We start from the raw sequence: 26,830 nt of genomic DNA, 5'->3' as shown, positions 1-26,830 counted from the left end.
AAACCATGTGTCTTTGTGACCATGGAGTGACTTTCTGGACATTAGGTCCAGGGCAGTAATTTGAGTGTTCAGATCGTATCTGGAGGTAAAGTTTAGTGACCCCAGCTTTTCAGCTGTCCCTCTATGTCAAGCATTGGAACACCTATTGGTGCCTTCCAATTTCAAATTGCCCAAACTGACCATTTCAAACGTTATATTTATGATATCAAGTTAATCAGTTATGTAGGTGCCCCAAATATTATGCAATACATGTACACAATACACAACCTCACATGCGGTAACCTTATGTCTCTTATAACCTTATAGTTACATTATTTTTACATCTGCATTTAGCATCGCCAAAAAACATGTCAATACACAACCAAGGATAGTAATCTGTGCTATCCTCACCTTTAAAAGACAACAGTCCCCGCATCATCCCTACTCCCGTGCACAGGCAGAACTTCATTGGAACATGGTGCCTGCTTACCTTAACAAAAAATTGCAGGTGAGGGCAAAAAGGGATCTCTTAGGCTGGCTCACTAACTGTTGCAGGGTGACTTGAAACCTTCAAAATGAAAAAATAACTTAGACTCCTCTTGGAAATCCAAAGACAGTTCTTTACTGACTCTCATGACAGGGAGACAGACCCTCCTTATACAGAGCCAGGCTGCTGGTCCCTCTCAAATTGCTGTCTTCCAGGCAGCTCTGTTTATACACATTTTTCACACTACTTTATTGCAAACAGTAAATAGTAATTGACCTGCAGGTTATAGATTGAAGACATAAAAACACTCAACGACCTGTGACCCATAACCCCAACTTTGACCTAATCCCCTACACATTCTTTATTGCACTTCCAATAATGCTTAACAAACAAAGCATTCTTCTGATTGGGATTGCATCTGTGTTCGTTGTAAATGTAATTTAAATGGAGTGTCCTTTTATCATCGTGCACACAAGACCTCAGTGGGTTCTAAGCTAATTTACTTTTCCTTCACCCATTTTCTAATCAGGTTACAGTCTGTTTGGAAGCATGGAGTGTGTGCTGGTGACCTTATGTACTAAACCCATAAATATATTCACACGAGTTGGCCTTTAACTGAAACCCTTTTATGTTACTTATCCCAATTTATCTACAAGTGAACTTTTCATGTTACTGGTTTTTAACCATGTACAGGTGTGTGTTTTCTACTCAGGTTTGTTGTTGTGATATATACTTGTGTTTTACATTTTCTGCGTGTCTTTATATTTTCTGTGGTGTGTTTATATTTGACATTTCCTACAACATCAACCGGCAGAAGCTGCCGCCAAGACAGAAATCTGACTGCCTGCCAGGAGGTGTGAACTCTCCCAGGAGTCAGAAACAATGATCTGGACGGGAAGGAGTTCACACCTCACTCCCTGACAGGAAGGCTAGTGAAGAAGGTGAGCTTCAATGGCTGCACCTCCTATGATATGCAACCAGGCTGCCTCGCAAAGGAGGAAACAGCCCTACCCCTGCCACAGGCACCTTTGCACCTGAGCAGGCAGGACAATTAGGTATTCAGAATGTATACACCCCCAGAAGACTAGTCACATTTCTAAGGTGGTCTATGTGGTCTTTACAGCCAAGAAAGACCTCCCAGATTTTTAAAAATGGTAGAATGGAGGTTATGGGTAGAGAAGTTGACCTACACCCCGAATGTGATCACCTCAGGGGGGGATTAGCCGCTGGGGCTAGTAGCCCATTGATCATTTGCACCCAAACCCCTAATGCTCCAAAATCTAGAATTTAAGGGCTACCCCTGACATCAGAACCTCAGTTCTGGCCTAACTTGCAACAAGGGACACACAAAGAGATCCGAGTCTGCAACAACAAGAGCTGCACAAACCAAAGGTGCGATGCTGTGCACCCGTAGCAACCTGCATGACGGCGACTCATCCTGGAACAAAGCTCGGTTTTCCCAGACAGAAGTACTTTGAGAGCCAAAGGCATCACCAGACTCCCATGGACTAGTGGCACTAATCCACTGAACACCGCAGGTAAAACCAATGTACCGGAATCAAAGAATCGTTGGACATCGGGCCCTCTGAGAAACTGCCCAGAAGTAGATGGTCCATTGCATTGTTCGAAATATAGTCCTGACCTCTACGAAGTTTCCGGCAGCTACTGTGTTCCCCCGAACCTCCAAATGTCAAAAGAACTTTCTGCTGTGTTTACCACTTGCAAGGCTTGTTGGTCACCAGTATGTCAACCAGCCCCTTTACACGACGCTGCACCTTGAGGGAACACCGCAAAACCTTCATCTGATGTCAGCAGAGGGTTTATTCTCAACTTTTTGCACTCTGCTCCCAACTAGCACAGTGTAAGTAGAAAAAGCTCATGTTTCAGCACCAAGGACAGCCAGGACAACTCTGTACCCAGGCTTCTCAAGCCAGGTGAAATTGATTTGACTCTTGTGGCGTGGTCCTGGGAACAGCATCACTTTTACCCTCTTTGGGTTCCACTCGACTCGACCTGCAAGTGACTGAGTATCAATAGTGCTTTTTCTCATTGACCACAATGATAACGTTTTGCAGTTCTGTATTGCACTGATTTAATATTGCTAAAATCCATAACTCTGGTTATACTCATCTGATTTACTCTGTTTTGGTGTCTAAAATATATAAACATCCGCTTTATATTTATAAATTGGTGTAGGATTTCTTTTGAGTCATGTCAATTACTTATCATCCTTGTTTGCACTCTGAAATACTTAACACGTGTTCCTCTAGTAAAGCCTGACAGGTTTTTGCCACACTACCAGGACTGTACTAAGGATTATTTTTATGAATCCAAGGACTTTCTTTGGGGTATTGTGAATGTATTGCATGGTGACGCCAGCATCATCACATAATACTCCACCTTCCTACAGCACATTTATATGCAGACTCCTTACCTTGTGTTATGTGTTCCTGTGTGTCTGCATATTTCTATCTTGCTGTCTTTGAGTGCAGATCTTTCTTTACCTTGTTCTCAGAATATTAGTCCAGTTCCTGACCCTGATTCCAGTCCTGCTTTTGCCTAAGCCCAGTTTCTGTTTTGGTGTTCCTTATTCAATTCCCTGGTGTTCTGTCTTGTATTGTCATCTTGATTTTCAGTGCTTACAAGGGTGCCAGTTAGACTCCAAGGTTTGTGCCTTTGGCATAGAGGACCACCCTGCACTCCTCCATAGGAGCTGCTGGGTGTCTCGCAGAGCTCTGTGAGATTAATCTGCTCCTTGCTTGCTTTTAACCTTACAGAGAGATAATTTCTGAGGAGCAAACAAACTCTCATTTATAATAGTTTGTCTGTTGTTTCCTGCTTTACCTTCCTGTTGTTAGTACTTGTGTATTTCCCTGCAGACTTCCAGTCTTCTACTTCTGTCTTGCTTCCTTTCCAGGCGTCAGGTGCCCTCTTGTTTGTATTCCCTTCAGAGACCACACACAAAGCCAGTATCCAATCTTGTCCCAGTCTCACCCAGCTAGTCCTCTGGCCGATCACTCCGCCAGTTCCCTTCTTGTCCCCAGACAGTTGCATGTGGGGGACAAAGAACATCAGTCGAGACTCCAGACCAAAGGACACAAGCATGGTCCTAACTCTGCAGACATGTAGAGTGTACTATACCCCTGAAAGATTGTACAAGATGGGAAAGACTTCCAATGCCAGCTGTACTAGATGTATAACAATGAGGGGCACTTTTGTCCATATGATCTGGGACCGCCCTAAAATTAATTCATTCTGGTTGAGGGTTTATTCAACAGTGCAAGAAGTGATTACTTTCCTGATTGGGTATATCAAATAAATGGGATGGCTCAGTGGGTGACAATATACTATTACATACTGGTTAATCCTGTGGCCAAAAGTGATATTGCTAGGATTTGGAGGGAAAGTAATGCTCCTACAGTCTCAGAGTGGTTTGGGGCATGGATCCCTGCGCGCTGGCTGAAGAATACATATACAGGAATCGGGATTGCCCATGTAAATATAAAAGAATATGAGGTAAATGGATTGACCATTTACAATATGTTCTGCTCCTCAATGATACTTGCACATATGCCCCTGGGTTAACCTGATTTCCTGCCTTTTATGTAATGACTACTACTTGGAGGTAAAATCTGTAAATATGTTGATTACTTATGTACAAATATTGTGGGCTGTCTGGTCTATGTACTACCTGTTGTTTGACTTTTTTTTTTTTAAAGGAGCATAATATAGCCTTGATCATCGTAATACTTGGGAGAAATTTAGGAATGGTGAAACACTCCTGAGGGATTGAAAAACAAGGATTGAATCCCATAGCAATTTCAGGAACAAGACATTTTTTATTGTAAATACTTTTTTTAATATGGTTGTTCAGTTATACATAAATCCTTCTTGGTCATATATATGGTACCAACAATGCTTCTGACACTTTTTTATTAAAACGTTTCAGCATGGTGCACAGCAGCCACACTTCTCTACATCGCAGCTTAAATACATTGGCAAAGTCAATAGTTCTGGCTAAACTCTTATAAGGCCCCAAAGGCGAGACATATTGGATATGCCAATGCTTGTCTTAGGATTCTCAGTTGTCTGATGTGCTGGAGCGCTTACGTCATACCGCTCAGTTCTACTCCCTCTAAGACCCCGATCCACCCTCCCCCACCACCCTGTTTTCTCACTCTGATACTCTCTCATCTTACCCCTTCCCCCTCTCACCCACCTCTCTTTCCTTTATACCACTTGTGTAATATTTATGCTAGTAGACCTTTTGCTTGACATCTGACCTTCACCAACTGGCAGACCTTGTTCTCCTGATTCATGGGCCGTCATCCTGTTTATGTGCTTTGACTTCTTGCCTGTATTTACCCCTTTTGTTGCCACAATGCCAGGGTGTGCTTAACTCTAACTGTACACGTGTATGTCATACTTGTACTTTTTAATACAAATAAACAAATGTTGCAAAAACAATGGGAAAGGGCTACCATAATTGATCAAAGATCCTAAAGTTTTAAATAACCCACATTTACCTATATCTTTGAGAATTGGTTGGTTTACGTCTGTGGGGCCTCGCTGACTAGACTGTTGTTGAAGCTGGACTTTAGCAATGAGCGCTTTGTGTCACTCTCCACTTCAGTCTGCCAGGTTGATTTCCTATTGACATCGATACAGATATTGGTCACATAGGGCCTCATTACGTGCCCGCCAAACCCGTGGTTGGGCTGCCCGCCCGATTAAGGGTTTCCTCCTGTATGGTGGGCTTTTTTTTACGTTCCCACGGCAGCGCCCTAAAAATGGGCACTGCAATGGGAACGCCGAAAACATTTCCTGCATGGTGTGGACTGTAAAGTCTGTGCCATGCAGGAACAGGGGTGCATGCACACAGGGTGCACCCCTGGGCGCAGAGGCACACGGGGGGCCGTTGGTCCACGGATCATGGAAGAGGAACCGCCATGAAAGCAGAGGCAGAGAGGAAACTGATAATATTCTTGGCAGGACCGCCAGCATATTGCTGCCTCCTGACTGCCGCAACACTGCCAGAGTACGGTGGTTCCCTGGCAGCTGTGGCAGGCAATGGTGGTCTGACCACCCTAATTGTAATAGGGCGGTCAGGAGGCCGCCACCACTGCACCCCCACAAGTGTGGCAGTCCGTGGACCGCCAGGCTCATAATCAAGCCCTTAATGTCCTGCTAATCTACACAGAAAAGTTAGAATAATATTATAGAGCAATTTAAGAACAGACAGGGTGGCATTAAAAGGGTTAAACACATCTTATTTTTCCTTTTCAATAATGGTTACCAATAAATTATGTTACCTCAGCATGTATTTTTAGTTACTCAATTCTTTTTTTATTAAAACCTATCCATGCCTATTAAATGCTGTTTGAAATGATACATTGACTTTACTTATGGAATAGTAATAGGTTTGCATTTTATGTAAATTATGGCTTCCTCACTTCTTCTCAAGCTCATTATGATACTGGGATTTTTTTTTTTAATAGAGATTAAGATAGCTTTCGGAGAACATACTTTTCTTCTTCATTTGTTATTTTTGAAATCTCTTCCCGGCCCCCGGCGGATAGCAAGTAAACTTAGGCATGGAAAGCTCTGTAAGATAAACACACACAGTAAATAAATATTCGCCAAGATCGAACCCTCCTTCTGTGGACAATCTAAACTACCCTAATCACGACAACAATTACGCAGCCTGCAATCTGCTCAGTGTGTGCATGGAATATGACAGAGATTTCAGCCAAAACACTTCAGTTTATGTCGTTTAGGGAATATGCCTTATGTGAGCTGCCTGCTCTTCGCCAGCTTCTTTGCTTGAATGCTTGAATGCTTGTCTAGCCCTGTGCTGCACGGACCTCTCAACATTATTTTTGCTTGCTTTTATTTTTCAGTGAGTGAGATTTTCAATGATGCATAAATACCTCCATGTAAAGTAATTCATATCTATTTGGAAATGTGATCATGGTTTTGCAGCATGCTTGCCTTTCGCATTAGGTGCCATAGCAGGTTCATTAACATAATTTGAAATAACAAACTGAATTAGAAATGTTGACACATTTGCATTTCCTGTGCATCTATTGGCACGCCTCCAGACCTTCTAGAATGTGTCTGCAGAACCCAGGAATCCCTTGCATCTTGGTGTGCAGGAGAAGCCCTAGGCGAGTTTATTTTTGAAGCTAAAGATCAACCTCATCTCCTTTCTTGGACAAATTCAAGACTGCAAATTGATGTCTCACCTAGTTGTTAGCTATAACCATTTGTTGCAGTAATTGTCATTTGAGCAGAATTTTTTCATGATATAAGGTAATAGTATGTTACTTTTGGCGTATGTAATATGTTGCTATGGAAATAGAATGTGCCTTGGGTTAAAGTATTAATATAATTTCCAGAGCACGCGTAGTCTCAGAAGCTTCATGGTGCGAAGAACTAAAGGGGAAAACAGAAGAAATGCTCGGTAGGACAATGAACAGAGTTTGTTTCAAGGCATTTCTGAAAGCCAGGTGGCTCTCCATTCTACTGATCACTGATTGGAAGTTGTGCCACATGTTGTGGGTTTGATGACAAAAGGAACTCCCTTCTGCCCTTCGTCGCTTACCCATGTCACAGTCAACAAATACTAATTTTCAAAATGCAATTTGCGAATAATGGCATACAGAATATACTCTCTGCTTGGCTGCAAGTCAATGAAGAGCTCTCTGGACCACCGAGACATGGTCCAGCTTTTGTAAAATTCCCAAACAACCCTAATCACAAAAACCTGTGCTCTGCTTTAACCTTCACCCTTCAGCATTGCGTCGTAGTTGATCACCACCCACAATGATTTTACTTTTAGGGTCAGTTTAGTTGGGTTGCACATGCATGTGGGCCAGAGAGGGCAGTCCTGCTGACAAAGGTTACTGCCCACAATTAATATCCTTGTTTCATCAACTGCTATTCTAAGGAAATCGCTTCTGATCAACTAGTAGCCAAACAATCCCTCAACCTCAATGTGGGGCTAAGGGCCAGTTTATCTAATGGATTAATAATGATCCGGGTTTCCCCAGATTAAGCTACAGCCGTGCATCCAAACACCCTAATTGGATCAGACAGAAGACAGACATACATACATGCAAAAATACACAATAGTATTGGTTATAACACGGAGCCCTGCGAGTACAGAAGGAAGGGAAGTGCTCCATTAAAGATGACTTAGTCCAGGATAATAATACTGTGCCATGGAATCAGATTTCCTTCATGCCCTGGATCGGCTCTGCATGACCCCTGGTAATAAAGGAACTAAAGAGATAGAGAATCATCTTCACCTTGAATGGAGGAAGTCTCATCCAGGGCCAGGAGAAGAGTGATCTCAGTGGAGTGTCTTGGGCAAATGGTCTTCCGCCGTGGTTCGAAGATATATGAATCTTCCAGAAATGTTGAAAGTTGATTAGTGAAAATCTTTCCTTGTATATTGCCCCATGCACATAGTATCTTCATTCTTGATAGGATTGGCAGGATCTAAATTACTCAAGTGAGTAGTGAACATTATGATTTTCAAAGAATCTAGTACTTGACCAGACACACGGCTGGGGTTAATCAGTGCACGACCCAAGTGATTATTAGGAATTAATAACCTTTCTCATGTGCTGCAAAGCCAATATTTAAAAGAGAAAATTAAGTAATTAGTGGAAATTGATATGTTAATTAATCTGATTATTGGCAAGTGACATATTGGTTTATAGGCAATTGAGGGTTCATTTCAAACAATATTTAACAGATTAGAGGCATTTGGTATTTTGACAGGTGGACATTTCTCCTAATCCCCATTTTTCCCCACACTGTGAACAAAAAATGGAGCTGTGGGAGAGTGAAAACTAAGAACTAGGTATGTCTATAAAACTCGGGAATTCAAGTCACCTGAGTTTGCCATGCGCAAAGGTGATGTGATTAAAAGTGTACAATTGATTAAATTGACCGGTGCTCCTTAATTCAGAGTGTCTTTTCCTGGACCTACGCTAGCCAGCAAAACAGCATATATTTTGTATAGGTTGATGCAAGCTTATAGTTTTGCCAGTGAATTCTTGCAAGGGTGATAAATTAAATTGTGAAGTTTTATGGGGGGTTCAGCATCTTGTGCCACTAATTCTGTACTACATCCTGGTCCGATCCCGGAGATTATTCAATTCCTTGTATGTTCTCATTAACTATTATTTTGTCCCATAGTCATACAAAAATTCTATTATACCTTATTTTGTCCACTCTAACATACTGCTAAAACAATTATGCCAGATACACAATTGCTTTTTCTCTATTACATGCATAAGAAAGCTACTCAAGGCTTCATGTCTCATGCATCTGTACAGGAGGACAGTGCTACCTTTATATTGTTGTCAACACACAAATAATCTCACAAAGGGTTGTTATGTTGTTTTTACAGGGAATCCATGCCAGTGGAAGAGAAAGTACAGATTGATGATGGGTCGCCAGAAGTTAACCATCCACCCACTTGGTACAAGTAAGTGACGGGCATGGTGTAGCATATTAAATCTGAATCTAAATTGTATATGGTAGACGCCTAGCCAAAAAATTAAGAGCATTCAGCGGTTCAAACAAAAGGGCTACAAAGGAGTAACTGAAATTATTATCATGCCAAGACATTTATGCACTCATTAAAAGTGCCCCAGAGGGGAACCTTTGGAGGATATACGACTCTGGTCTTTTCAAACTAGCATGATGTCTCTGGGCCAGGTATTACAGGGTTCACAAACTCGTCACATGGTACTTCGTGGCTGGCGCACACTGGGCCTGGAGATGCATGTGGTCCTGTGGAAGCCCTCCATTCCATTGCTCTGTCCTCTTCCCACCACTCACATCACAGACCTCCGAAACCTAACTGCATCCATTTATTACGTGCTCCAAGGCTGAAAAACAGAGGTTTAGAACCAACATTCGCCTCTCCTTCTTTCCTTCCCCATTTTGGGGAAAAACTCATAATCCCCATGTTTAAGCCCAAGAATACTAATATTTGGGAAACAAACTTGAGCAAGAAACAATAAATAAAGAATGTACAGGCATACAAATATGTGAATTGACAGGTAGTAGACACTGTGATTACATTACATCTAATGACTTGCAAAACTACCAGTGTTATTATCACAAAATAACTTTTAATATGTTATACAATATTTAAAAATGTGGAATAGTCAATATCATAAAACTTGATTTTCTTGAACAATGTCCCACAAAGTAATCAGTACATGCAATGGTTCGATACTGACTAAGATAATTTAAGGCGAACATCTAAGGTCACTTTGGCTTCAACTCACCTACTGATTTTAACATAGTATGCTATCTGTTAGATTGTTTAGAGTATATCAGGTGCAGGCATACATATCATGTGGCTATATGTGTTTTTGTGTGTCCCTTTCAGTGAAAGATGTGACGACTTCCTGATGAAGGCATTCCAGCGGAAATGCACTTAGTGTGAATACACTATCAGCTTTCTTAATACCTGAACCGTTCACATTATGGACTAAATTGTTATCACATTATGGTTTAATGAAGTAATATATTGTGTGCTTAGTCAGATGTGCCTTAGATTAGCACACTGAACAGGATGAAATGACTCATAACCTATTTTTCATATGACTATATTATCACATGTATTGATTACTGTGTGGGATATTGTTCAAGAAAATCTAGTTTTATGATGTTGACTATTCCACATTTTTAAATATTGTATAAAATATTAAAAAGTATTTTGTGACAATAACACTGGTAGTTTTGCAAGTCATTAGATTTCATGTAATCACAGTTTCTACTACATGTCAATTCACATTCACACTTCTGGGCTCTGCGCTCGTTTAGACTGAGTGTTCGTGTCCCTCCTGAGGCGGAAGCCGGGAGGTCTTGTTGCTCTGTTGTTTGTGTGTTTTTTTACTCACTCGTTAAAACTGCTTGATTGAAAAAGCTTTTACTGCTCATACCTTCCCCCACCTCTTCGCTGCCTGGGCCACTCTCTGACCGAGTATTGACGCTGAGGAGTTGGTCCCGGGTAAAGATTCACGGCGGCCGTATTGAGTGTGTGTAAGCGCTTTGACGCGCTCTAGTTGCACATATAAGAGGACGGATATGTCTCCGCGCAGCGGACGCGATCAGCGGACGTGCCGGACCTGTGCCGGAGTCGTGCCAGAGTCCTGCCCGTCTGCGTCCGTCAGCGCTAAGAGGCGCTAGGGGCCAAGAATGCTGACCCAGTGGCCTTCCCGCTTGCAGTAAGCCCTCTCTATTCCCTATGCACTCTGAAAGCACTCAGGCCATCCTGGCAATCATGTCATCATAAGTTCTCGCCTGAGAGGCTTCGGGACGGTCCGGAGTGCTTGTGTTTCAGGGACACGACAACCACTCCCCTACCTACACCCCTATGCACCCCGACGGTGACTAAGGAGCAACATCCGGCCCTCCCCTCCAGGGAAACGGGCTTTCTAATCAATGCTCGTTCCCTTGTCAAAAATAATATTGCCTTCCGAGACTTTGTCTCGGAGAGGAAGCCTTTATGGGCCTTTATCACCGAAACTTGGGGGTCCGAATCTTCTGGACCTGATCTGGTCGAGGCCATCCCTGAGGGATATGCCTTAGTGAGACTGGACAGAGAGGGACGTAAAGGGGGGGGGGATTGGCATTCTACACAAAACCTCAGTTAACTGCCGCATTGAGAGTCTTCCATCTCCTCAGAATTCCTTCCAGGCTTTGCATTTCTCTCTCAGCCCCTCTTCCACGGTATCCTTTGCAGGCATCCTCATTTACAGGCCCCCCGGTCCCAGGTCCGCTTTCACCGCCATGCTCCTTGAAATATTGGAACCCTTCATTGATAAGCCCAATTTCACCATCCTTGGTGATTTCAATTTCCATTTGGAAAACTCCATCTCGGCTGACACTACATTCTTGGTAGACTCGCTGGCCTCCTGTGGGCTCTTACAAATAGTGGGAAGCCCTACCCATTCTGCCGGCCATACTCTGGACGGAGTATTTACCAATGATACCAGGTTGAAAGCAGACCTTCCCCTTCCTCTCTCCTGGTCTGATCATATGGCAGTACCTTTAGTCTTCACATTCCGTCTACCCCCTACACCTTCAATGGATAACAACAACTGGGCTTCGAAAAGGAATTTTAGAGGCTTGAATAATGAGACACTGGGCCCCCTTATTTCCAACTTCAAGCTCTCTCCTAACTCTGATACTCATGTTGCTGCCTCTGAGCTTGCCACCACCATCTCGAAGGCTGTTAACATCTTAGCCCCGGCTAAGCCCTACTACTGCGCCAGGAAACGACCGTCGGCCCCCTGGTACTCAGAATCCCTCAGACTGCTTAGGCAGGGGTGTCGAAGGCAAGAAAGGGTTTGGAGGACCCATCTTGACCGTGACGAAAGGACTAAACATAAAGACCTTATTAAAGAATATAAGACCTCAGTCCTGGCCGAAAAACAGGCATATTTTACAAACTTTACTACCTCCCTCTCCTCTCCCAGTGAATTATTCAAAATTGTAGATTCTTTATCCTCTGCCCAAAACCCTGATCCCATTGTTGCATCTCAAGATCTCTGCGATCAGATCTCCACATTTTTTAATACCAAAATCGTGGACATCCATACTTCCCTAGAAGCTCTTAATCGTACCTCCGACCCATCCCCCTGGCAGGGCCCACTCTCTGTCCCTTGCGGGAACCTATCCAATTTTCCTTCCCTTACCGTCGAAGCCCTCAATAACCTCCTTGATAGACTTAAATCCGGATCCCCCCTGGACCCCTGCGCTCTAAAAACTCTGAAGAATTGCAGAGAGGTCTTGCTTCCCCCGCTTCTTGAAGTAATGAATCTGGCAATCTCCAATGGTACCTTCCCCACACCCTGGAAAAGGGCCATTGTTAAGCCTCTCCTGAAGAAGGCCACCTTGGACCCCAGGATACTAAAGAACTTCCGTTCTATTTCCCTTCTTCCTGCACCTGCTAAGATGCTTGAGGCCCATCTTAATCACCATCTCAGTGACTTCCTTGATAATTCCAACCTGCTAGATCCTTCTCAGCATGGCTTTCGGAAGGCTCACAGCACAGAATCTGCGCTCACAGTGGTAGTCAACAACATCTGCGCTGAGGTCGACAGTGGTCAGACGTCTCTTCTGATCCTGCTCGACCTTACAGCCACCTTTGACACCCTGTCTCCCACTATTCTGGCCACCCTTCTCAGTGAGATGGGAGTGGATGGGCCCGCTCTGAGCCTTTTAACTTCCTTTCTTAGTCAGCGTGAACAAAGGGTCAAATTGGGCGACTTCCTCTCCTCCGTCAAGCATTTGCAATGTGGGGTCCCTCAGGGCTCATCTTTGAGCCCTACCCTTTTCAACATATATGTGGCCCCAATTGCTAGGCTTGTAAGATCTTTTGGTTTGGAAGTCTTGTCGTACGCTGACGACACCCAGATTATGGTCTCCCTCTCGCAATCTGTGGAGAACACCGCCTCAAATTTCAGGAATTGTATGGAAGCAGTGGCAGGTTGGATGATCTCTAATTTCCTCAAAATAAATGGGGAAAAGACCGAGGTCCTTATCTTTGGAGGTAAACAAGAGGTCTGGTCGGCCGACTGGTGGCCTATTGCCCTTGGAACATGCCCCAAGCCCTCTCTTGTTGTTCGTAATCTGGGTGTTATCCTCGACTCCACACTCTCCTTTGACAAGCAAGTTAACAGGACTGTCTCCACTTGCTGTGGTGTCCTAAGGATTTTGAGAAAACGTACACACTATCTCTCCCGGGAAGCACGTAAACAAGTCTCGGTGGCACTCATCTCTCCTCGTCTGGACTATTGTAATGCCCTATACCTGGGCATTAGCAAAAGACTGGTCCATCACTTACAAGTCGTCCAGAATGCAGCAGCAAGGTTTGTTGTTGATGCACCCAGACGGTCCTCTGGATCCCTTATCAGAAAGAACCTTCACTGGCTTCCTGTGCAGGCCAGGATAAACTTCAAGGTGCTGGTTCTTACTTTCCGTGCTCTCCACGGATCTGGTGCAGAAGACATCAGGTCACTTGTGTCTCTCTACACCCCGGGCAGGGCCCTACGTTCTGCCAATAAAAATCTTCTGTCTGTCCCTCGAACCATCAGGGCCAGATGGGGAGGGAAGGCTTTCTCCTCCCTGGCCCCGAAACTTTGGAACCTGCTTCCTGTAGAACTCAAGGGCATGGCGTCCCTAGACCTGTTCCGTAAAGGTCTAAAAACCTGGCTCTTTGCAGAGGCCTACCTGTAACCCTTCATCTGTGTTCACTTTTCACTCAGCGGTTTTGCCATCCTATGCGCCTTGATGCCTCCGGGCATAGTCGCGCAATACAAATTCCTATTCATTCATTCATTCATTCACATATGTGTTGCTTGTACATTCTTTATTTATTGTTTCTTGCTCAAGCTTGTTTCTTAAATATTCGTTTTTCCCTGCGCTTGGCAAGCTACCTTGTATGCAGAGGCCCCTACTTTCTAAACTGTACGCCCGAGAATACCAGCTGGAATCTGAAATTGCAGCCTAACAGTATCCACGAACCTAAATCATAATGAAGTTGTTGATTTATATTATTGTATGGTTTGCAAATATTTTAACAGGCCTTTCCTGACTGCATCCTGATGATTACTCAAGTATGTCCTGATGGGTCCACTCATGGTCTATTTTAAAGCTTTGAATAGCCTTGGACATCCTGTCTTGCTTTCAAGAGTGCATCATATTCTGCGAACCCAGAGGATAGCTTTTATTCACCAAATTATCTGCTGCCGTCTAGATCATCGTAGAGTGCGTGGTAGCAGATTGCTTGCTCCTTTAGTTGCAACCCATCTTTGAGAGTAGCACACAGCAGCATGCTTAAAATCACTCTGAAGTTTTTGCATATTTGCAGTGCATTCTGTGTGAATGTCAAGGATTTAGCAATGAGGATAAAGATAGCTATTAGATTTAAGAACACAACATGAGAGAGTTTGTTAACACACTCTAACTCTATTTTTCTTTTTTAAAGAATGCTGTGTGTGGAATAAAAACATGTTCTAAAAAGGCAAAATCCGAAACCGTAAATACATTTCATAACTCACTGCTTTCTTAAGCAATGCTATTTTGACCCTAACATTCTTCATAGACAAGAGCCAACAAATAAAGTATAACTTTGCTCAACTTTCGTTGCCCAGAGAATTCGATGCTGCATTCAACCTCAAATCCCCCTCGCAGTTTCTCCTTAACTTTCATACTTACTTCCATCACAAACATTCCGTCTCAAGTCCTTCTTCTTTTCATGGACTGGACTCTGAGAGGTCTGACGTGCCCCTTTTTTTATTATCTGGTAAAAGAACAACTCCTCTCAGTGGCCATGTTGCTGTTCAGCACAGAATAGTATACGCAACAGGTAAATGTTTACTTAATAAGTTAGGAGTGAGTCGTAAATACCCATGAACAACTAATCTTGTCAAATGTATAGGTCTTGATTGAAGGTTAAGATTACAACCGAAGAAGTTAGTCAGCCACCAAACTGCTCCCTGACATCAGAAAGAAAAAACAAGCCAAGGTTGAAATCCAGGCAAAGAATCCCGAAGAAAATCAAAATGCTGAAAGCAAAAGCCTGGGATAAAAATAGCAGCAGGAAGCTGAGGAGTGCAATGACAAATAAGGGAACTAATGTTTTGTGATGCATCTTTTGCTTGTGACTGTCATTACTTACTTGATTACTTACTTACGCCTAATACCCTCCTGAGGTATAGGCTGTCAACCAGGACTCTCCAACCATCTCTGTCTTGGTCTTTTCTTTGAATCTGACTCTAGGTGTAGCTCTTTTCCTTGCGTAGGGTGACCAGATTTTCAGAATGAAAAAACTGGACAGCAGTAAACATAGAAATAGGACTGTTTTGATTGGGCCCGGATCACTGTCACAGAAGGACTGCACAAACAAATAATACAAAAATTATATATATATATATATTACCTACTGGCGGTCGCCAGTAGGTAGTTATAGTTAGGATTGGCTACCATAGGAAATCCGCAACATTCTATTGGGAATAACTCTGGCGCCGGTTGAGGATTTTGCGTGTAATTTTCCAAAATTTTGGCCAGCTCCGCTCCGCTCCTTCCCTGGAAGTTTCGGGGGGATTCGTGGAGTGGGAGCTGAGAAAAAAGGGGGGTCCCAAAACGTGTTTTCCCTATGTTAATTTCCATTGGACGGTCTGACAAGTCTAAAGCCCGAACCTCTGAACGGAATTACGCCAAACTTGGCAAAATTGTAGGGACTGGTACGCAGATGTGCCTTTGCTATATTTGGTGAAAATTGCTCGAGTGGTTTTTTGGAAAATTAACTTTAAAAACACATATATATCTATATGCGCGCTTCGAGCGCTCACCGGTTGCGCGTACCGGGGAGCGCATCTGGCGCGCTACGGGAGTGCGCGAGCGGAAAGCTGATTGGCTGTCGGGTGTCTGTCAACATTCTAAACAGTCCGGAGAGTCCGCCATCTTGTGTCTCGGTACAATCGAGACACAAGAGGTGAAAAAGAAAGTGGGAAATAATTAAAAGGGGGCAGAGTAGACACCCCTTGACCCCCTAGGTTTTCTGAGGGGGGTCTAGAAGGACCCTAAAGGGCAAAAAAACTTTTTTTTTTTAAATTTCGCGGGGTAAGCGCTGGGTGCGTTCCAAGGTGCGCACTCCGGTACGCGCACCCTGAGCGCACCACAGGGAAAAACAGCCACACTCCCTCACTTATGGTTTCATTCCTCTCTCAGACAGGGCCTCATTTATCAGAAATTACGCATCGCTGCGTGAAAGCAGCGATGCATCACTTCTCAGTGCGCTCTCCTTGCGACATTCCTGATGCGTCATATTTAATGTATGACGCATTATGTCGCAAGGAGTTACAGATACGTCAGTATTTCTGACGTATCTGTAAGCGCAAAAGTGATGCATTGCTGGAGTGTGTCACAAAAGTGACGCAACTCCAGCAATGCATCCTTTCACATGGGGCCAGCCCCATGTGAAAGGGCCTGCGTCAGTCTTACGCCTGCTGTGAGGCAGGCGCAAGATTTTGACGCAACGGTGTCCTAAAAGTGACGCAGTGAAATCTCATAGATTTCACTGCATCACTTCTACGACCCTTTCTTGCGTCAATACGCCCCCTTTGCATACATTACACCTGGCGCAGGTATAATGTGGCGCAGGGGTTTACAAAGTGACGCATCTACCTAGATGCGTCACTTTGTAAATATGACTCAACAAGGTGCATTTTTTACAGCACTGGTGCATCACAAAAAGTGACGCACCGGCGGCGTAAAAGTGACGCATGGCCTCATAAATGAGGCCTTCAGTCTTCTACTCATGTGTCATATTTAATGTATGACGCATTATGTCGCAAGGAGTTACAGATACGTTAGTATTTCTGACGTATCTGTAAGCGCAAAAGTGATGCATTGCTGGAGTGTATCACAAAAGTGACGCAACTCCAGCAATGCATCCTTTCACATGGGGCCAGCCCCATGTGAAAGGGCCTGCATCAGTCTTACGCCTGCTGTGAGGCAGGCGCAAGATTTTGACGCAACGGTGTCCTAAAAGTGACGCAGTGAAATCTCATAGATTTCACTGCGTCACTTCTACGACCCTACGTCAATACGCCCCCTTTGCATACATCACACCTGGCTCAGGTATAATGTGGCGCAGGGGTTTACAAAGTGACGCATCTACCTAGATGCGTCACTTTGTAAATATGACTCAACAAGGTGCATTTTTTTACACCACTGGTGCGTCACAAAAAGTGACGAACCGGCGGCGTAAAAGTGACGCATGGCCTCATAAATGAGGCCTTCAGTCTTCTACTCTTACTTTTTCTTTCACTTTCTCTGTCTCTTCACTGCCTTAATTAAATATAACCAAAAAGGGGGAGAGAGAGAGCAAGTGGATTCGATCTCCCTTGGCAATATGATTAAACAATGTGGAATCCACTCAAGAGGTGGTGGTGATCCCTAAAATGACGGGGAGCACACAGTGTTGTTTAAATGCCCCTCACACACCAACAGGCCCCTTGGTGTCATGCTTCATCATCGGGGCCTTCGCATCCCTCTACGGGACGCGGCGTGCTACGACTGACGACTACGTAGGAGCACTTACTAGTGGACTATGTGAGGGTGTGTGTTTTAGGGAGAGTATGTGAGTGAGGTGAGGGGAAAAAAGTGAGTTAAAAAATACCTGGCACGTGGGAAAAAAATACTTTATTATGTCCCCGGCTGGTATTATTAAAAAGTGCAGAGTGAGGTTGATAATATACGTATTAGGGTATACCAACCATTTCAAGGTGTCAACATGTTTCGGAGCGCAAGGACTCCTTCTTCAGGACAAGGATACGCACGTTATCCTCCCCTTACTCACATGGAATGTTAAAGTGTAATAAAAATATATAAAAAAAGAATGTGTAATGTACCTAACAATGTTTATATATAGGTCAGTTCAGTTGCGCCCAGTTGGCGTTGATGAGAACCTGTGAAAGGGAGACAAAACAAACGGAACTCGTCGGATGTCCATGAACTAGAGGAAAGAAAATGCCTTCCTAGTTAGTTAGGGTAAGTAGCAAGACTCAAAATGAGGTACTGTGACCCTATGAACAAAAAAGACATATAAAAGGACATAATATACATACTAGTCGGATGTCCAGGGATTTAGGGAAGAAAAATGCTTTCCTAATCAGTAAGGGAAAAAGACAGGACCCAAAATGGGGTTCTGGGACCCTGTAAACAAGCATTGGAAATGCAATAGGTCTCGGATTTATTTGAGTTAGAGCTAATGGCATTGTCAATGGCAATGTCTTTTAGCCATGTGTTATGGAGTGTATGCATGTGGTGTGTAGTGGAATTATGTGGGTTGGATTGGAATTGTAGCAATGGTGACATGCTGCGCTTTAGATGAATATGTTTAAAAGTAAAGTGCACCATACTGCGATTGCTACAATAGTTTATTGTGGATGCGTTAACAATTGATGTGTGCACTGATGGCTGGTGGTGTGTGTGCCTGTAGAAATTGTTCACTGATGGCTGGTGGTGTGTGTGCTTGGTGGAAGCGTGCACTGCCGGCTGGAGGTGTGTGTGCCTGGTGGAAGCGTGCACTGACGGCTGTTGGTGTGTGTGCCTGGTAAAAGCGTGCACAGACGGCTGGTGGTGTGTGTGCCTGGGGAAAGCGTGCACTGACGGCTGGTGGTGAGTGCGCCTGGTGAAAGCAAGCACTGACGGCTGGTGGTGTTTGTGTCCGGTGAAAGCGTGCACTGATGGCTGGTGGTGTTTGTGCCTGGTGAAAGCGTGCACTGACGGCTGGTGGTGTGTGTGTGTGGTTGCGTGTGTGGTGGTGAGTGTGTGGTGGTGAGAGAGTGGTGTGTGTGTGTGTGGTGTGTGTGGTGTGTGTGTGTGGTGTGTGTGTGTGTGGTGTGTGTGTGATGTGTGTGTGGTCTTATGTATGTGTGTGTGGTGGACTTAGTTCAAGTGTTCGTACCCTGCACACTCACACACTGCCCCTACACACTCACACACTGCTCACCCTGCACACTCACACACTGTTCACCCTGCACACTCACACACTGTTCACCCTGCACACTCACACACTGCAGTCACTGTCACTCTGCAGTCACTCTGCAGTCACTCTGCAGTCAGTCACTCTGCAGTCACACTCACTCTGCAGTCACTCTGCAGTCACTCTGCAGTCACACTCACTCTGCAGTCACTCTGCAGTCACACTCACTCTGCAGTCACTCTGCAGTCGCACTCACTCTGCACTCACTCTGCACTCACTCTGCACTCGCACTCACTCTGCACTTACTCTGCACCTGCACTCACTCTGCACCTGCACTCACTTTGCACCTGCACTCACTCTGCACCTGCACTCACTCTGCACCTGCACTCACTCTGCACCTGCACTCACTCTGCACCTGCACTCACTCTGCACCTGCACTCACTCTGCACTCACTCTGCACTCACTCTGCACTCTGCACTCACTCTGCACTCACTCTGCACTCACTCTGCACTCTGCACTCACTATGCACTCTGCACTCACTCACTCTGCACTCTGCACTCACACTCACTCTCACTCTGCACTCACACTCACTCTGCACACTGTTCACCCTGCACTCCCACACACTGTTCACCCTGCACACACACACTGCAGTCACTGTCACCCTGCAGTCACTCTGCAGTCACTGTCACTCTGAAGTCACTCTGCAGTCACTGTCACTCTGCAGTCACTCTGCACTCTGCACTCACTCTGCACTCTGCACTCATTCTGCACTCTGCACTCACACTCACTCTGCACACTGTTCACCCTGCACTCTCACACACTGTTCACCCTGCACACACACACTGCGGTCACTGTCACTCTGCAGTCACTCTGCAGTCACTGTCACTCTGAAGTCACCCTGCAGTCACTCTGCAGTCACTGTCACTCTGCAGTCACTCTGCAGTCACTCTGCAGTGACACTCACTCTGCAATCACTCTGCAGTCACACTCACTCTGCAGTCACTCTGCAGTCGCACTCACTCTGCACTCACTCTGCACTCACTCTGCACCTGCACTCACTCTGCACTCACTCTACACTCTGCACTCACTCTACACTCTGCACTCACTCTACACTCGCACTCACTCTGCACTCACTCTGCACTCACTCTGCACTCACTCTGCACCTGCACTCACTCTACACTCTGCACTCACTCTGCACTCGCTCTGCACTCACTCTACACTCACTGTACACTCACTCTGCACTCTACACTCACTCTGCACTCTACACTCACTCTGCACTCACTCTGCCCCTGCACTCACTCTGCACTCACTCTGCCCCTGCACTCACTCTGCACTCACTCTGCCCCTGCTCTCACTCTGCACTAACTCTGCCCCTGCACTCACTCTGCACTCACTCTGCACTCACTCTGCACTCACTCTGCACTCACTCTGCACTCTGCACTCACTCTGCACTCTGCACTCACTCACTCTGCATTCTGCACTCACTCTGCACTCACACTCACTCTGCACTCACACTCACTCTGCACTCACTCTGCACTCACACTGCACTCACACTCACTCTGCACTCACACTCACTCGGCACTCTCACTCTGCACTCACACTCTGCACTCACACTCTGCACTCACACTCTGCAGTGTGTGGGTGTCTCCCTGAAAAAGATGGGGAGCCACAGGGAAGAGATAGTGTGTGCTTGTGAGAGCCGAGGGTCCGACGGGTCTGTACAGAGGGCACTGCCAGAACTAAGTATGTCCCAGTACTGTAATACCTGACGCTGCGGCGGGTCAGGATTGGTGTGCATCGGAAGAGCAGAGTGTGCGTCAGTCGTGTAACAGCAGAGGCTGCCAAGGTCTGGGTCGAGGTACTTTGGCACAGTGTGGTGGTGCTGTAACAGATGCTGTGCTAGTCCCGACTGAGATACGTTGGCTGAAGTGAGTGCGCCCTGTATTGCACAGCAGGGGGGGCGGCAGCTCTGCATTAAGACACATTGGCAGAGCTGCGGCGTTCCGGGACTGCTGGAGCCCAGGGTGCGGTCGGTCTGGATTGAGGTGGGTAGGATGCGCCTCAGTACAAAAATAGCAGAGGGTCAACAGTTCAGGACTGAGGTACACTGACCGAGTTGTGTGCGCCCCGGACCTAAAAACAGGAGATAATGGCGCTGTGCACCCCTGTACTGAAAGAGCAGTGTGCATGGCATGTGAGAATTGAGGTACACTGCCGGAGCTATGCTCGCTCCGCAACTGAAATAGCAGAGGATGCGGCAGGTCGGGATTGAGGTGCACTGACAGAGCTGTGCACGCCTGGTACTGAAATAGCAGAGGATGCGGCAGGTCGGGATTGAGGTACACTGCCGGAGCTAAGCTCGCTCCGGAACTGAAATAGCAGACGATGTGGCAGGTCGGGATTGAGGTGCACCGACCGCTGTGGTGTGCGCGCCTAGTAATGAAAGAGCAGAGGGAGTGGCTTCCCTGGAATCAGAATTGAGGCCCAATGCCTGAGCTATGGCGCCCCTGTACAATGATAAGGATGCGGGGGGTCAGGATAGAAGCCCACGGAAGAGCAGTCGGAGTTCTCGGTACCTGACACAGCAACGCTTCTTTACACGCAGGGTTAAGGTGCATCTCCGGCGCGCTGGCAATAAGCTCGTGCTCACTCACATGCCTGGTCCGCACAATAGAGTTATCCGAGTGCTCACATCCTGTTAAACTGCTCCCATGTACTTCATAACAACTCGGCATGTACCTCCGATGAAAAACTGAACGCGCGTAGAATCCCCGAACAAACAAGCTTCACAACGCCGGACCACAGATCGCGAAAGCGATCCAATTGTAAAAAAAAAAAGAACAAGGAAGCTGCGCGCTGAGCGCTGCAGAATTGTGAACGCGCCCGGCCATCTGGATTCACTAACGGAGGCACCCTGACAGCTCCTAATTATAATTTATGTACTTCTTTGCGCGAGCACGAACGAAATATGCCCAAAATGGCGGAACAAAACTACATTTACCCTATCACTTCAAGCCTATTAAAACGAAAACACAAGGAAGACGAATCACTGGCCAGATGACAGAAAACGCTAAGGAATGTGTGGAATTCCTCTCACCAAGGCCCTAGGAGATACTTCTTTTTTTTCTTCTAACATTAGGATCTCGAAACTCCTCCCCCACTTACAGTGGGGAGGAGTCCGAGCCCTAAAAAGGACTATTGAAAGGACAAACAGACACAAAACACATAGACATACAGCTAAATTCGTAGTCTCCCTAGTAAGGATAAAGGGAGGGAGGCAGTGGCTTACTTATTGTTTTTAAACTGGTAACCTCATGAGCTTTTTGCGTGGTATTGGGGGGATCCTTCCTCAATGCTCAATATAGCAACCTAAAAGATAATCAAGGGTAGGATTTAGGTGGTTATAGGGATCAGCAGAAAGTACCAGGTGAAAACTGCAAAAAGTGCATCCTCATTCGCATGACTCAATCGCCTGCCTTCCCCTCAACGCTGCTCCGATGAAGTGAGCGGTTGGATAGGTGGTTCAGCTATTTATACTTTCAGCTAGGTGATTAGTACAGGATGATTAGTTAATGACACTCGGAAGTATGCCCAAATACGGCATTAATCATCCCCTCGGATCCGGTGTCCGGCGATCAGCCGGGTTCGCTGCTCCAGGGGCCTGCGCATGCGTGAAGGAGTAGCGTGCGGAGATCTGCGCAAGTGCGAGCTGAAGAGCGACATGCGCGCGCGTTCCCTCATAATACACTGCAATGGCACGCATGGGCAGTATTGCAAGATGATTACAATTACCGACTCAGTATTAGATAGTAGTCGGGCATTAGAAAAAACGAGTGTAAGGGTGCAGGGGATAGCGCAAAACTTAATATTGCGCTGTCATTATTGGGTAATTGGTTCCCATCACTGATAAATAAGCGGTAAACCATGTGGTTATACCAATATTCAGTTGGGTGTATTCAAATAATAAGCCCTTACCCTACCACTTCAAGAAGACATACAGATGTATAGGATGGTTAGTCTTACATCTATTGGAATAAGGCAGAATGTATGGTCATTGTAAAGAAAAATTGTACCAGGTCTAATTCGGTGTACCCAGAACAGTCACCGCACCAAGTATATATCTCAAAAATATGGCACTGAGGAGATACCCCGGCATTGAGGTATTCAGCGTAGTTGATTCCAAGGAATTGAGTCATTGAGCCCAGAGGTATCGGTCCCAAGGCGGAACACCCACCGTTGCTCTTTCTCCAAAAGCCCTGTCTCTGAGGGCAGCTGCTCGATCACTGTCCACTGTAACTCATTTACACAGTGTTTGTATTCCAGGAAGTGAGCTGACATTTTTGTGGTTGACTTCTTGCACCTGATATTACTTTTATGCTTGTTGATCCTTATCTTTATTTGTCTTGTTGTCATCCCCACGTACTCTTTTTTGCAGGGACATGTGATTAAATATACTACATTCCTGCTGTTGCAGTTGGTGAATGTACGTTGTTTCCAGCTAGTACCATTACCAGTTTTTGGATCTCCACTTTTAATTCCAAAGATTTCCTTGCGGCAGTTTGAACTATCAGGACCAACCAGTCCCTGGTACAGTGCCAGGAGATAAGTGACCATGCTTTTTTAAAAACTAGGTCATCTTGGAAAATAAAAGGTTCGTTCTTTACCAATAGGCCCTGCGGAGCTATTTTATTTCTTAGGTATTCCCTCATCAATAAGCCATGGAGATACAAAAGCGGTACTGCAACTCTTACAGAATCATTCTTTTGATCCCAACTCACAAATGCTTCTGAGCCTTGATGTGGAGAGCCTCTACACGAGCCTCCCACATGATGAGACACTTCTAATCATCGAGGAAGTACTCCACTCTACACATTGGAAATACCAAACTCCCCGTGGTGTAGTTATGGAATGTTTCTCGCTAGCTCTTACAAAAAACTTTTTTGAGTATTCGGGTACCCTGTTCTGGCAAAGCCATGGAACCAGCATGGGGAGTACTTTTGCCCCTAGTCTGGCGGGACTTTACGTCCATCATTTGGAATCTTCCAAAATCCTTCATCCCGATAATCCATTCAGGGAGAGGATAAAAACATGGCGAAGATATATTGATGATATTTTGGTGATTTGGGAGGGGGATGAGAATTCAATTTCAGAATTTATGCAATGGCTCAACAACCAGAAAGCCTTTCTCAAATTCACTCACCAAATGTCAAACAGTACTATGGTCTTCTTAGATCTGAGCATCTACCATGAGGCAGGTGTCCTGAAGACAGAGACCCATTTTAAACCAACTGCCAGGAACTGCCTCCTCAGGTTTGACAGTTTCCATCCACGTCACCTGAGGGAGAACCTACCATATGGGCAGTTACTCCGCCTACGCCGGAACTGCAGCGATGTGGCAAAATACAAGAGTCAGGCTAAGGACCTCTGCGCAAAATTGAGACAAAGGATATACCCTGACCCAGTGATCCACAAGGCTATGAAGAGAGCCAGGAACAATAATCGTGACGCTTTCTTAGAAGACAAACCCAGGAAAGATGACCAACTGAATAGGACAGTCTGTGTCACCACATATAGCCCAGTAACCAACCAAGTTGCCAAATTGGTCAACAAACATTGGCGCATACTAACAAGTGGCACGCTATCCCTGGAAAAACCAATGTTTGCCCACAGACGTGGCAGGAATTTAAAAGACATGCTCGTCCACACAAGACCTGCACCACACAGAGTGACACAGACAAGACTACAAGGAGTACAGGGCCACCATCCGTGTGGCAATTGTAACAGCTGTCACCTTACCAAGAAAAGCCAGACCCTTACTTTTTCCAATGGTACTAGCTGGGAATAACGTACATTCACCAACTGCAACAGCAGGAATGTAGTATATTTAATCACATGTCCCTGCAAAAAAGAGTACGTGGGGATGACAACAAGACAAATAAAGATAAGGATCAACGAGCATAAAAGTAATATCAGGTGCAAGAAGTCAACCACAAAAATGTCAGCTCACTTCCTGGAATACAAACACTGTGTAAATGAGTTACAGTGGACAGTGATCGAGCAGCTGCCCGCAGAGACAGGGCTTTTGGAGAAAGAGCAACGGTGGGTGTTCCGCCTTGGGACCGATACCTCTGGGCTCAATGACTCAATTCCGTCGAATCAACTACGCTGAATACCTCAATGCCGGGGTATCTCCTCAGTGCCATATTTTTGAGATATATACTTGGTGCGGTGACTGTTCTGGGTACACCGAATTAGACCTGGTACAATTTTTCTTTACAATGACCATACATTCTGCCTTATTCCAATAGATGTAAGACTAACCATCCTATACATCTGTATGTCTTCTTGAAGTGGTAGGGTAAGGGCTTATTATTTGAATACACCCAACTGAATATTGGTATAACCACATGGTTTACCGCTTATTTATCAGTGATGGGAACCAATTACCCAATAATGACAGCGCAATATTAAGTTTTGCGCTATCCCCTGCACCCTTACACTCGTTTTTTCTGATGCCCGACTACTATCTAATACTGAGTCGGTAATTGTAATCATCTTGCGATACTGCCCATGCGCGCCATTGCAGTGTATTGTGAGGGAACGCGCGCGCATGTCGCTTTTCAGCTCGCACTTGCGCAGATCTCCGCACGCTACTCCTTCACGCATGCGCAGACCCCTGGAGCAGCGAACCCGGCTGATCGCCGGACACCGGATCCGAGGGGATGATTAATGCCGTATTTGGGCATACTTCCGAGTGTCATTAACTAATCATCCTGTACTATTCACCTAGCTGAAAGTATAAATAGCTGAACCACCTATCCAACCGCTCACTTCATCGGAGCAGCGTTGAGGGGAAGGCAGGCGATTGAACCATGCAAAAACCGTGAGTGGAGTCATGCGAATGAGGATGCACTTTTTGCAGTTTTCACCTGGTACTTTCTGCTGATCCCTAAAACCACCTAAATCCTACCCTTGATTATCTTTTAGGTTGCTATATTGAGCTTTGAGGAAGGATCCCCCCAATACCACGCAAAAAGCTCATGAGGTTACCAGTTTAAAAACAATAAGTAAGCCACTGCCTCCCTCCCTTTATCCATACTAGGGAGACTACGAATTTAGCTGTATGTCTATGTGTTTTGTGTCTGTTTGTCCTTTGAATAGTCCTTTTTTACAGGGTCCCAGAACCCCATTTTGGGTCCTGTCTTTTTCCCTTACTGATTAGGAAAGCATTTTTCTTCCCTAAATCCCTGGACATCCGACTAGTATGTATATTATGTCCTTTTATATGTCTTTTTTGTTCATAGGGTCACAGTACCTAATTTTGAGTCTTGCTACTTACCCTAACTAACTAGGAAGGCATTTTCTTTCCTCTAGTTCATGGACATCCGACGTGTTCCGTTTGTTTTGTCTTCCTTTCACAGGTTCTCATCAACGCCAACTGGGCGCAACTGAACTGACCTATATATAAACATTGTTAGGTACATTGCACATTCTTTTTTTATATATTTGTATTACACTTTAACATTCCATGTGAGTAAGGGGAGGATAACGTGCGTATCCTTGTCCTGAAGAAGGAGTCCTTGCGCTCCGAAACATGTTGACACCTTGAAATGGTTGGTATACCCTAATACGTATATTATCAACCTCACTCTGCACTTTTTAATAATACCAGCCGGGGACATAATAAAGTATTTTTTTCCCACGTGCCAGGTATTTTTTAACTCACTTTTTTCACCTCACCTCACTCACATACTCTCCCTAAAACACACACCCTCACATAGTCCACTAGTAAGTGCTCCTACGTAGTCGTCAGTCGTAGCACGCCGCGTCCCGTA

At 45.2% G+C, this 26,830-nt stretch overlaps 1 protein-coding gene across 3 annotated transcripts in view; it reads left to right on the top strand.

Moving 5' to 3' along the window:
• LOC144772725 (phosphatidylinositol 3,4,5-trisphosphate 3-phosphatase TPTE2-like) overlaps positions 1-26,830 on the top strand; it is a 298,439-nt gene that overhangs the window by 68,562 nt on the left and 203,047 nt on the right. For all 3 annotated transcript variants that reach the window (XM_078657252.1, XM_078657251.1, XM_078657254.1), the window contains exon 3: positions 8,889-8,966. In XM_078657252.1, coding sequence (XP_078513378.1) covers positions 8,889-8,966 — 78 coding nt within the window. The remainder of the gene's footprint in view (positions 1-8,888; positions 8,967-26,830) is intronic.

The sequence above is a fragment of the Lissotriton helveticus genome, chromosome 8 (genome assembly GCF_964261635.1).
Source record: "Lissotriton helveticus chromosome 8, aLisHel1.1, whole genome shotgun sequence".
NCBI lineage: Eukaryota > Metazoa > Chordata > Amphibia > Caudata > Salamandridae > Lissotriton > Lissotriton helveticus.
Note: the sequence above shows the minus strand (reverse complement) of the source record. Positions and strands in the feature narration are given on the sequence as shown.